Source organism: Epinephelus lanceolatus, chromosome 19 (genome assembly GCF_041903045.1).
Source record: "Epinephelus lanceolatus isolate andai-2023 chromosome 19, ASM4190304v1, whole genome shotgun sequence".
Lineage (NCBI taxonomy): Eukaryota > Metazoa > Chordata > Actinopteri > Perciformes > Serranidae > Epinephelus > Epinephelus lanceolatus.
In genome coordinates, this window is record NC_135752.1 from 12,697,432 (window position 1) to 12,709,573 (window position 12,142).

Consider the following 12,142-nt stretch of genomic DNA (forward strand, 5'->3'; position numbering starts at 1 on the left):
ATGATGCAGAAGATCTGGGTCATTTTATACCCTGGAAGTCTTTTTTGCTATATATGACACTGAGCAACTTTCATAGGAATGAACAGGACCTTCAATGCTATATCTACAGTAGTTCTCTCTAAATCCATGTTATTTGGTCATAAACTAAAGTATTGGGCAGTTAAACATGTTGACCTGCTGATATGTTAGAGGAAAAGTTAGGGGATCACCAAACAGTTCATCCTGAGAGGTACAAGAATGTATTTACGGAATTTAAAGGCAATCCATTAAAAGTTGTTGATTTAAAACCACAAATGCAAACTTCATGTTGGTGCTATATTGAAATTCAAAGGATCACCAAAGTCAGTAGGATGCATTGTGTGGAAAACATGAATATGTGTATAATATCTCATAACGATCTATTCAGTCATCCCTGGAGCCATGCAGCTAAAAACTGCAGCATGCCCACGCAGAGCAAAAACAAACACATATGGTGACCAGCAGCTTATATGAACACCCAGCTATATATTATCACAAGTGAGTCATGCTTTCCCCTGGCATGGTATAGACTGCACTCTCTTACACTCTTCCTCTCTGACAGTATTGTATGTTGCATAATCACTCTTGACCTATCTCATGATCTTCTTCCTCCCCCTCCATCCTTTTTTTGTTTCCCCTCTTCATCATTAACATCATCGCCTGTGTGTCCGAGCTGCACCGGCAGCCTCGTCGGCCAGTAATTTAATTGCAGCGGTATGATGGGAGGGTAATGGATGGTGTTTACGGGCATTTTGGGTGGAGCTGGTTCTGCCAGCTGGATTTACACACTGCCACACGATCAGAGATAGAAGGTCGTTTTTAAGATTCATGGGTGTCCTCTGACTCATGTCTGTGTGATATTTAGGAAAGCCTGAACGTCGGCCTGTCAGTCACTGAATAATGTTTGACAGGGTCTCTGTCAGGCAGGGTCGCTCTTTAGGATTCAGTCCCTTGAATTCCTAAGTTTTGCAGACATTTCACAGTTCCGGTTATACTCTTGAAGACTCTCACGTTCATCCACCTACATGCTTCAGCATCCCACACAGACATCTCACTCTGATGGGTGTTGTGTGTTAATTTCTTTACAAAAGCAAGATGCTTTCACAAAGGCTCAGTATCCCCTCTCTCTTTAAACCTCCCACTTGTTCTTTCAGTTGCTTTTTGTATTTCTGTCTGTTTGTCTGTCTCAAAGGCAGAAGTTTATTGGTAACCCTTCTTGACTAAATAAAAAGATAGAGACGTTTTACTGATTCTTTTTATTTGTCTCCACTTGTTGAGCGACAGAGCTCCTGCTGGTTGTTTTTGAAATAAGAAAGTGCTGTTTTTTCATGCTATTCCCCTGATTGCTGGCTTCATTCCTGTTTATTGAATGGCAAAGTAACTAAGCATGCTGTGCTTATGAGTCATATGTATTGCAGACACAGAGGGGGGGTTGATTTCTAAAATTCTTTTGCTCTGTTCATCTCTTTATGGATTTTCATGTAACATTCAGCAAGTCTTCGCAGTGCATAGCCTGACACCGTCTCTAAAACTAAAAAGTGAAACTTTTTTTTTTATCAACACACTACCCTCTTCTGATGATTTCCCAAACAGTAGATGTTTTGAGATAATTTCTTACCTTTCAGGCAGCCATTGGTTTGCAGTAAGTTCTCTGCAGGGGGCATCTCCAAATCTGAAAAGTGAAGCCAATGTGTAAGCGCCTTAAATCTGTTTCTATCTATTATCTGTATTCTTATATCTCTTTTTAATGACCGGCAGGGGGCAACTCCACTGGTTGCAAAAAGAAAATAGATTGCATGCATGTCTGTCAGAAAATGACCCTGATTCTCACTCACATTTCTTAATGAGTTAATAGTCTCAGTCACAAGTTCCAAGTCTTCTTCAAGACAGCATGATGTTTATTTAGTAAATTACTGTCATTTAGAGAAAAATAGACAATAAGGCAAGGTATACTTTAGGGTGTGGCTGCCTTGTGACTGACAAGATGCTTCCATGGCGTCGTCCTTGTGTTGTAAGTCAGATCCAACCCTAGCTCCTCCACATTCCCAACCTCTCATCTAAATATGGTCACTTCTGGCTCCAAAAAAACAAGATGGGGATGGCCAAAATGCCAAACTTGAAGCTTCAGAAGTGGTTGCACAAAACTCCTTAAGTTTTCTCCTTAAGTATGACACTTAAGACTTAATTTCTCCTTGTCTTAGGGACTTACACAGTTGCACAGAATCCCTTAATATGTTTCCTTAGGTAAGGAAGAATGATAACTTGTTAACTGCGTTGAAAGACATTTTACAGCAGTAAAAGTTTCCATGGAGATTGTTTGTTTGCTTGGACTCACGATTTTAATGCCTGTTATTGTCTCATGAAGTTGGCTTATACTTAGATAGTGGAAAAAATGGCAGAAGAAAAGAAGACAAGAAAACTATATTGGTCAGAGGAGAAAAGATCAAACTTCTGGAGAAATACAATCATAGAAAGCACAACCTACAAAGTAAATTTCATCCTCAAATAACAGAAAACAATTGCAGGAAGAAATTGCAATGAAAATATGTTAAGTCAAATCTATAGTGTAAAATCAAAATTGGGTTCTCCTGATCGCAGAACACTCGCACTTGCTTTGGTTGCTAAAATCTTTTGTGCAACAGTCTACGGATTCCTGAAGTAAAGCACCAAGACTAGGAGAAAACCATAAATACTTAAAAACCTTAAGGAGAAGACTTAAAGGGTGTTTTGTGCAACTGATTTTATTTTGAGGAAACCTTAACCAGGACTTTAAGGAAAATTTAAACATAGGTGTTTTGTGCAACTGGCCCCAGAACAGTAGCCCATAATGGGTGACATCAATTTCTTTTATACAGTCTATGGTTCCAGGACCATCTTGTGGTTATGATGCAGTGGAAAGGAGGGACTTTTTTCATCCACCTCAGAGTTCCTGGAGTGGATCAGTGAGAGCAGCAGACAGTGTACATAGAGTTGTAAAGTTCAAGGAGCTATTTCGGGCACCTCTGGTATTTTTCTTAATGGATTTTGGGTGAGTCACAGTCGGAGCGCTTTTATGGCATTGATGGCCATGAAACTTTGCCAGCTGAATCATCAGTGCAAATATTGACAGTTGGCACTAAAATATATCTGTTTCTTTCATGAAAAAGTACAAGCCTGTGTACACAAAACTGTAAGGTGAGGGGCTCCCAAGGTCCCTTTCAGTGGAAAAAAAAAAATCCATTCACTGTTCTGTTGCGTGCAGCACTGTGAGCAGGTGGTAGCTCAAGATTTTGCTATTTGGAAAACAAAACACTAGATGAATTTGCAGCTTAAATCGATTCTTGGTCAATTTTGGATGATTTTTGTGTTACTATGGCATCTTGTTTTGCTCAAAATTTTCAAGTCGAAGCATTTTCTTTTCTCTACTGCACTGATTTGAGCCTCCGACTGGCTTTTTCTCCATTGCAACTGTTGCAAAGGCTTATGGGTATTGTAGTATTTAAGTATCAAATTGTTATAATTCCTATAAAAATCCTCCACATGGTGGCTGTAATGTGCTAAAACATGCAAAACATTGGTATGGACTTTTAAATTCGCTCGCCCCTTACAGAGATGTGGACTCAAGTCATTGTGAATTGGACTTGAGTCGACTCGAGTCACCGATTTGATGACTTGCAACTTGAATTGAACAGAAAACATGCCTTGAGACTCGACTTGAAATTTGAAGCTAAAGACTCATGACTTGACTGGACTTGAGACATGATGACTCGAATGACTTTATTGTGCTCATTTTGTTCTCAGTTTAAATATTAGATATAAAGTATTAAAAATGTTTGCGTTACAAGTCCCTGTGTACCATTACTTAGTAGTGATGCCATGATACTGAAATTTCCATCTTCATTACAATACTTAGAGAAATATCGATATTTGACACCATTTTCGGATACCACAGGGAAAACTGACATTGAGGGCATAAATTTTAAAATTGGTATCAAAAGATAAATATAACACAGATATGACAATGACGACTTTCTGTCTTGGTTAGTAGCAGACATGGGACTTTCTTGAGACTTGGACCCAATGAGTTGAGTCACATGTCTGATCCCTTGCATAGCTCCCTGATCCTCTGTAGTCTAACTGTTGCCTCTCTTTGGTACAGGTCCGAGGACCCTCTCCTGCTCTTCCTCTTCCTCATCTAACCATCCCTCATTTCCCCATCGGTCTGCTCAAACAAACAAACTCAACCCCCAGAATAACACCCAACAAGCAGGCCGCTGCCTTAAACCCACACATCATGCGTTCCATCGTCCCGTCCCCATCTCAGTCCCTCTCATCGTTTGCTGCACCAGCCTGCCTCTCCCTAGAAGCCTGGGGAGCTCTCTGCCACTGCCTAAGCCCCCTTCCTCTCCTCCTCCTCCTCCTCCTCCTCTACTTCTCCTCTCTGCCCCTTCTCCTCCCTTTATGTGAGTATTACTCATGACTACCAGCATGTGGATCCAGTGTTTGTGGCACAAGCATGGTAGTAGGCATGTGGTGGATGAACAGTGTGGGTGTTTGCTGGCTCATGTTTAGGTCTCACCAGGGATTTCTAAGCTAATGACTGCATAATAACCTCCATTTACATGCAGATGTGGTTCTGCAAGTTCGTAACCACATTAGCATTGAGGTAATCAGCGAGCCACACACGTCTTGTGCACAGTAGCACTGTCTGTGTTTTGTACACTTTGCTGGACTGCGAGCACTTGTTTTGTCTCGCATACTTAGGCCAAAATAGAAGAACTGTTCTTGTCAGCATTCGGTATTATCTTGTCAGTGAAGGTTCCACCTGAACGGTAAAGCTGTCAGAGCAGAGGCAGAGGAGAAGTACCTCCTGATGCACCTGTCTTACACTCACTGTGTCACAGTGGAGTTTGTTATATTTAAGTGTGTGGGAGTGTGTTTGTGTCATGTGCATGTATTGCTTTACTGAGCCATACTAAATCACCATCTTCCAGGTGGAGAATGTAATAAGCCCAGCCTCAGGCATACAGCATATAGCTCTCACACACTGTGCTGTTGCACCAGTAGTATCTAAATGTGTTTTCATGTGTCCTGTCTGGATGTGATATGATGTGTTGTAATCAAGTTGCAACCGCTAGGGCTAAAATGTGAAGCCATCATGTAAGTGTTATGAACTGTTGTTCGTCTAATGGCCGCTCGAGGCTGGCTCTAGGGGTGGGGGAAATGAGCGAGTCTTAGGTGCGTCATGATGCGGACATAGACAATTCAGCATCAATTCACCAATGTCAATAATCAGTTATCTAAATATTTGTTAATAATGTGATGTTGTCAGAGGCGGAACTCAACCACAAGGCAGTGTAGCACCCAGACAGTCTATAGTGAAGACATGCTAGAGTTAACTTCTGAATCCTTTTTGGAAAGGCAGTGGTTAAAGAGTGTTTTAATGCAATGTCTAAATAATGAAATTTGTGAGGCAAACGTGAAGTATATTGTGAGTACTTTTTAGGCCATCACCCAGAGACTAACGTTAAAGGAGTGGAGCAGTGATCAGCAGCAACATAAACAAATGAGACTGGGTGACCAATACACACTGCAGCCTTAAACAACTTAAACCAACTCTGTGTTTAAAAAAATAATAAAAACCCTGCGCCTGGCCCGTTCAGCATTGTGGCTTTGCCCAGAGCTAATGTGCAGTGGACATTAAACAACACAGTGGAGCTACTGAGCATACTGCCTCCCCCTCATTTTTTTAATGATCATACAGGCAGGAGACTATTATCTGCTTTCAAATTAATAAATGTACTAATCAATGTCGTTAACTTTTTAAAATAAAAAGGCGGCAAACTAATTATTTTTCAACAGTACCTAAATTGTATACTATTTCCATTGAAATATCACCATATGTAAACCCTGGATACTACGCTGGCATGAATGGGTTAGCGTAAGCAACCAAAAATAGATACAATATGACTGGTTTAAAAGTTAGTGTGTGGAGGTATTTTGGCTATATGATTGAAGGGACATGTACAAGAGCCACATTGCATGCATGTAAATTCATGTGTAGTAAATAGTAAATTCAACCCTTTGAAACCTGAGCAAATTGGCTTGATTTCTTTTAAAAACATGGGAAGAAGGCAATGAGCAACTTAAGAAGAAATGACCCCAAATTTGCAAGAAATTAGAAAAAAAAAATTAAAAACAAGAAAATTAGTATTAAAAACAGACAAGGAAATGACCTGGAAAAGATGCCTACAAATTAGAATAATTCTGTTCCATAATTTTAAAGTGTAATGATAAAAATAATTATACATAGTTGAAAAATAGCTTAAGTAATAGTTGGTAAATAGTTTTTCCCTCGGTTTTTAAAATAATTTCTATAATAATAATAATCTATTATATTTTTCTTGCCTTTCTTACGAAGTTACTCATTGCCTTTTTCCCATGTTTTTGAAAGAAATTACACCAATTTGCTCAAAAGTCAAAGATTTAAATACTTGAAAGGCATCTGAAAAGAAAAGTGATGTCACTCCAAGTTTCAGTGGGTTAATTATGGATCACTGAAAATACATTTTGCTATGCTTTTAAAAGAAGCAAGTTGGCACACAATCAAAAACAAAAAAATTGATGCATCAATATGTATTAATAATTGTTTTACAGTCCATCGAAGATGGTGATGTATTTCTCTGAATTGTAATTAAATCGTGAGTTGCCTGGAGATTCCCAGCCCTAGCTGGCGCCAAGCACTTGTGAATCCTTATAGACTCCCATGTGAAAATGTCCAGCTTTACAACAGAAATAAAAATGTTTACAACCTGGTGCAAAAAAAAAAAAACACTTTTGGTCTGTGTAGCTAATGATCTATAGATAATTCATGACAACAGTATAAGTAAATGAACAAAAACATGGATAACAAACAATAAGCAAACAAGAATCATGTTTAAAAGGAAATGTATACATGACAGAGATTAGCCCCTGATGTCAGAGCTTCTCAACCACAATTAAATACACCAATTTAGAAGACGTGAAATAATCTGTTTTGCATTACCACAAAAAGATTATCTTACTTTGAAATAGAAAACCCAATGAATTTGTCACTGTGATAGATAACCTACAGTATCACAAGTAAATTTCAAGTCTCTACAAGGTAATTTTCTTTCCACGCTGACATGAACTGTAACCAGTTGCTGTCTCAATGGATAAGAAGAACACAGCATTCAGATATTCTTCTTCAGCAGGAATATGAAGTGTATGTGAGCTGTCGTAAATGGTTTTACTTCATCAAGCTCCTAATAATCTCCTATAGTGTGATAACTGTGTTAGTGAGTGCAACACCATGGTATAATGAGCTCTGAAAGATTTATGCACTGTGGGCCATATCACAGATCCCAGTCCTTAGCCTTTTTCTCGGTCTGTGTGACTACAGTAAGATAGGGATGTTGAACTGATGAGTTGAGTGTCAAATAAGCAGCATAATTTACCCTTTTCTATTAACTGCAAGGGATCCAGTATCTCTAATATTGTACCATTATAAGGATCATATGCAAAGAAAATCAGCTTCTGCATTTAATCCTCACAATCACCAATACATCAAATCAGACATCCAAAATTACACAAATATGGTATGAATTGTTAAAGCCAGACAGTTCTTTGTTCCTTGTTTGCCATATAGTTTCCAAATAAAATTGACTAGAAAAGAAAGGCCAAAGGAAAAGGACACCAGCAGCTGAGATGCATGACAGGTAGGCGGAATGAGTCTAGAGCGAGATAAATGTAGAGACAAAAATAAAAGTAATTAAGGGAGAGGTAGAAAAATGGAGAGAAGACACAGTCGAGGGAGAGAGGGCAGTAAGTTGGAGAGGGGTGTTAATGTGACAGAAAAGAGGAGTGCTTAGTCAAAGTTATGATAATGAGACCAGCCTGCTCCTTGATCCAGCTGCACATTCATCCCCACAACTTGGCACCCGATACATTCAGAAATAACAGCACAGGAAGCCAAAGCTGAATCACACATCAGACTGGACTGTTTATCTTTGTGAGCCACAAAGAAACGATCAACCCAGAAGAAAAAACAATACAAGTATCTAAGTGTTTCATTTTGTTTATGAGGGAGGGCTACTCTATCACTCATTTGGCATCCCTAATGTAATTTCCTCAAATTAAACAAAAACTTTTTTCCCAGACAAAGATTATGTTGTTTGTAAAATTGTAAATTTGAGCAGTGCCATTGCCAAAAATATGGATACGCACAGATGTACAGCATAGTCAGAGAATAAGGTATGCAGTTTGTACAATTGGAATCAATAAATTAAGATTTAAAAAAATATTAAAAATCTCCATGCAGGCTTGGACATGTAATTTTCTGCCTCGTAATATTATAATATATTTAGCCAATATATTACTTGATGTCACTGCTTTTTATTGTATTAAGTAGCATCTTTGCTCATAGCAGCTAGTTGGCTGACTACTATATCATCTAGCAATTGTTCTGCAAATTTGGAAAGCGCATCTCTCAGAAATGGGTCTTTTAGACTTTTAATGAGCTGTAAAAACTGTAGATGTAATTAACATTTTTTTACTGTTAAATACATTGGTGTTTTGCCAAACATTCATACATACTGCATTGCATGTAACACAGCACATTAGCATGCTAAAATTTGCTAACTTGCAAAAACAAAAACACAATGTACACAATGCATTGGACAAATTAAAAATTCAACCTGATGATGGTGCTAGATGAAACATTTAGGTGATCACCAAAGTCAGTGTATCCTGAGGGGAGCATGAATGTTGTTACAAAAGTTCATGGCAGTTAATCCTATAATTTTTGAAACATTTCACTTAAAACCACATATATGAGGCTTATGGTGGCTCTAGAGGAAAAGTCAGGGGATCCAGATATTTATTAGGATTCATCCTCTGGGCACCATGAATGTCTGTACCAAATTTTGTGTCAAGCCATCCAGGAGATGTTTAGATGTTTCACAGGATAACAGTAAACTTTGACCTGCTGATGGCACGAGAGGAAAAATTGGGGGAATCAACAAACACATAAGGATTCATCCTCTGGGCACTTTTGATATATTTACCAGATTTCATGTCCATGTTTCAAAAACTACTGGATAAATGGACATGAAATCTGGTACAGATATTCATGGTTCCCAGAGGATGAATACTAATGTTTTTGAATATTCCCTCAATTTTCCTCAGCAGGTTAAAGTTTTCTGTTATCCTGTGAAATATCTACTGGATCGATTGGCACAAATTTTGACACAGACATTCATGGTTCCCAGAGGATTCATCCTAATGACTTTCTCAATCTCCCTACTTTCCTTTAATGAGGTCCCGAGGTTCACTTATGTGGAGTAATTTTTTAAACATTTCACTAAAAATCCCAAAACATCAGCCTCATGGTGTCACTTAAGAAAAAGTCAGGTAATCACCCATGTCAGTATGTTTCATCCAGTGGGGACAGTGAATGTACAAAATCTCATGGCAATCCATTCAGTAGATGTTGAGATAATTTTGTTGTGGACCCACAGGCTGACCACATTGCCATCCCTAGAGCCATGCTGCTGGCTAATATAAACAAATTATACAGCTTGTGACATTGGAGTCAGTGGAGTTCAACTCAACTTTTACCCCACAGTGCTGTGTGTGCTTCTCTATTTGTTAGTGGGGGAAACAGTGGGTAATTATCTCTGGAAATGGTTTCCCTGCACCATTACAACAAGTCTGTCGTTACCGTAGCTGTAAACACCAATGAGGTACAGAAGCAGAGACAGTAGATACATCAGCATGTCTCACAAGTTCATTACTGAGACCAGGAGTCAACTAAGGACCGGATTTCACGGGGGAACAAAGTTAGCAGCCACCAGTACAATGTTGTTGGGAGGAGTCAGGGAGGAAGCGAGGCTTGTTAGCAGGTGTGTGTCAGGGCTCATTTTCCAAGAGAATGACTCTGATTGTGCGTGGTTGTGCACACTGGTGCTTGTCGTGGCATTTCTGTGGCATAATCAGAGAGACTGCAGTGTAGCTATTTCTGGTGCCTGTATGGGCGGGGGGGTTGCCTGCAGCCCTCACCCCCCACCCCCACAATTTTTTTTTCTTTGGCTCCCTTTCTTCCCCCTGTTTCTTTATTTTCTCAACAGGGGAGCTGTGGGATGCAGATAAGTCCCTAGACAGGCGAAACAACAGGGGGCCAGAGAGAAAGCGTATTTCTGTCTTGTCTAGTAACAGCTTACGTCACAGTGCGTGTGAGGTTAATGGGGTACAATGTGACTGATGGAGAGGAAAACTGGCTTGAGGCTTATTCTTCTGCACCTGCTTGGTAGAAAGAAATGATTATGCTGAATTTAAATTAGCAAAATGAGGACAAATGTGTTCATGGATCTACTCTCACCATGTTAACCAATTAAGGCGTTTTGTCAGACTTCACTAACCAGTGCCTCTGTTCTTTCATTGGCAGGTATAAACAGATAATCCCCAAAATTGACCCTCCACCCTCCATGAACCGCAAGCGGGCCAGCAGGACTTTGTCTCCAGGATCTGAAGTCACAGCTGTGCCCCCACACGGAGAGGTCACCGCTAATGACGGGGCCCCCAGCCGCAGCAGCAGCCTCTCATTCCCGGACATCACCCCGAGCTCCTTGTCATCCGCTGATTTCCACTCCCTCAGCAACGGCGAGAGCAGCTCCTGCTCGGCCAGCGAGGACTCTGGTGTCCGCTCCGAGACCAAGTCCCTGCTGTCGCCGCTTCGCGATGACGACGACCTGTTCGGGGACCGCGGGACATTTTTAACGGCCTCCAGCGGCTGTGACAGTCCCCTGGAGGAGAGAAGTGAAGCAGTGCTCTCTTCCTCTGAGTCTGCTGAACCCCACACCCTCGCCTCACATCCGGACACCTGTGAGCACCCACTGCCCTTCTCCTCTCCTATGAATGAGACCTGCCTTCACATCAGTTTCTCTGAGGACGAGCTGCTGGAGAGCAACCAGGAAGACCCTAATGTCCCACAGCGGAGTTAGGAGGATGAGCTCATGGGCCCTTGGAGACCTTTCACTCTGTCCTCCAATCAGCTTTTAATGCAATACTTACTGTCAGACCCTCCTATGTTTGCACTGGGTTCCATTTCAGGACCTTTAATTATTTCGTCCAGACATAGCATATACCAGTTACTGATAAATAATCTATTGTATAAATTATTAGCCGATGGACAGATTTAGTATTTTTGTAATGAAATTAATGATCTAATTTACTTTTTAGTGACTAGAATGTTAAGCAGAATACATGTAGCAATTCTTGCACTGTTAAAGTCACACATAAGTTACCGTAGAATTCAAAGAAAATGAGGATAGACTTTTTATTTTTGCTAGTAGTCAACCTTAAAACATTATTTTGTATGATGCTTTGCTGTGGTGCAAACTATTGTGGGAAATATCATTTTCCGCAGATTTCACAGGATGATCGTGGCAGTCATGCACATGCTGGTGATGTTGGGAAGAGCCTCGCCCTCTGTAAAGCACCTGACTGAATGATGGGAAGGAAGGAAAGAACAAGAAAGTCAGATAAAGGAAAAAGGAAGGATAGAAGTGAGCAGATGTAGTTGTGTTTTGGGTTATGCACACACATTTGTGGCAGTGTGGTATGTTTTTTATTATTAGAGATGAGTGGGTTTTAGAATGTTTCGTGCTGCTTGTATTTTGTTTTTTTCAGACTTGCAGGCTTTGAAGCAGTGGGGGAAAATTTTGTGGAATATCCGAATGGATTTTGTACGCTGTATTCGCTAGAGTGGTTGTAATCCTTCAAAAACACTGAATTTAAGATATTTCAGTTTTGAGAAACAGCACAAGGAGAGAGCATGCACTCCGAAAATTGAGCTACCGGCTATTACAGCCTTTGATTGCGCCTGTCTGAATAGGGAGAGTGTTATAAAATGAACCCTCAGACTCAATGGGGAGATAATTGGGGAATCACAGAGGACGTTGAAGAAAGACAGCCTGCCAAGTGGATTTTCTCTGTTCTGCCTCTCACTCTGAGAAATCCTGATTTACCAGCAAATCAGTTTCATTTAGAGCTGTCAGGATAGATTAAGCTGACATTGTAAATATATCTGTTTTAACTTCATCAGCGTATATCAGTATACTGTACA

The 12,142-nt window shown here is 40.1% G+C and overlaps 1 protein-coding gene across 1 annotated transcript in view; it reads left to right on the forward strand.

Moving 5' to 3' along the window:
• Positions 1-11,339, forward strand: part of LOC117270189 (carboxyl-terminal PDZ ligand of neuronal nitric oxide synthase protein) — an 82,225-nt gene extending 70,886 nt beyond the window's left edge. Inside the window, exon 11 of the mRNA XM_033647704.2 lies at positions 10,463-11,339. Coding sequence (XP_033503595.1) covers positions 10,463-11,018 — 556 coding nt within the window. The 3' untranslated portion in view covers positions 11,019-11,339. The remainder of the gene's footprint in view (positions 1-10,462) is intronic.
• Positions 11,340-12,142: the final 803 nt, after the last annotated feature.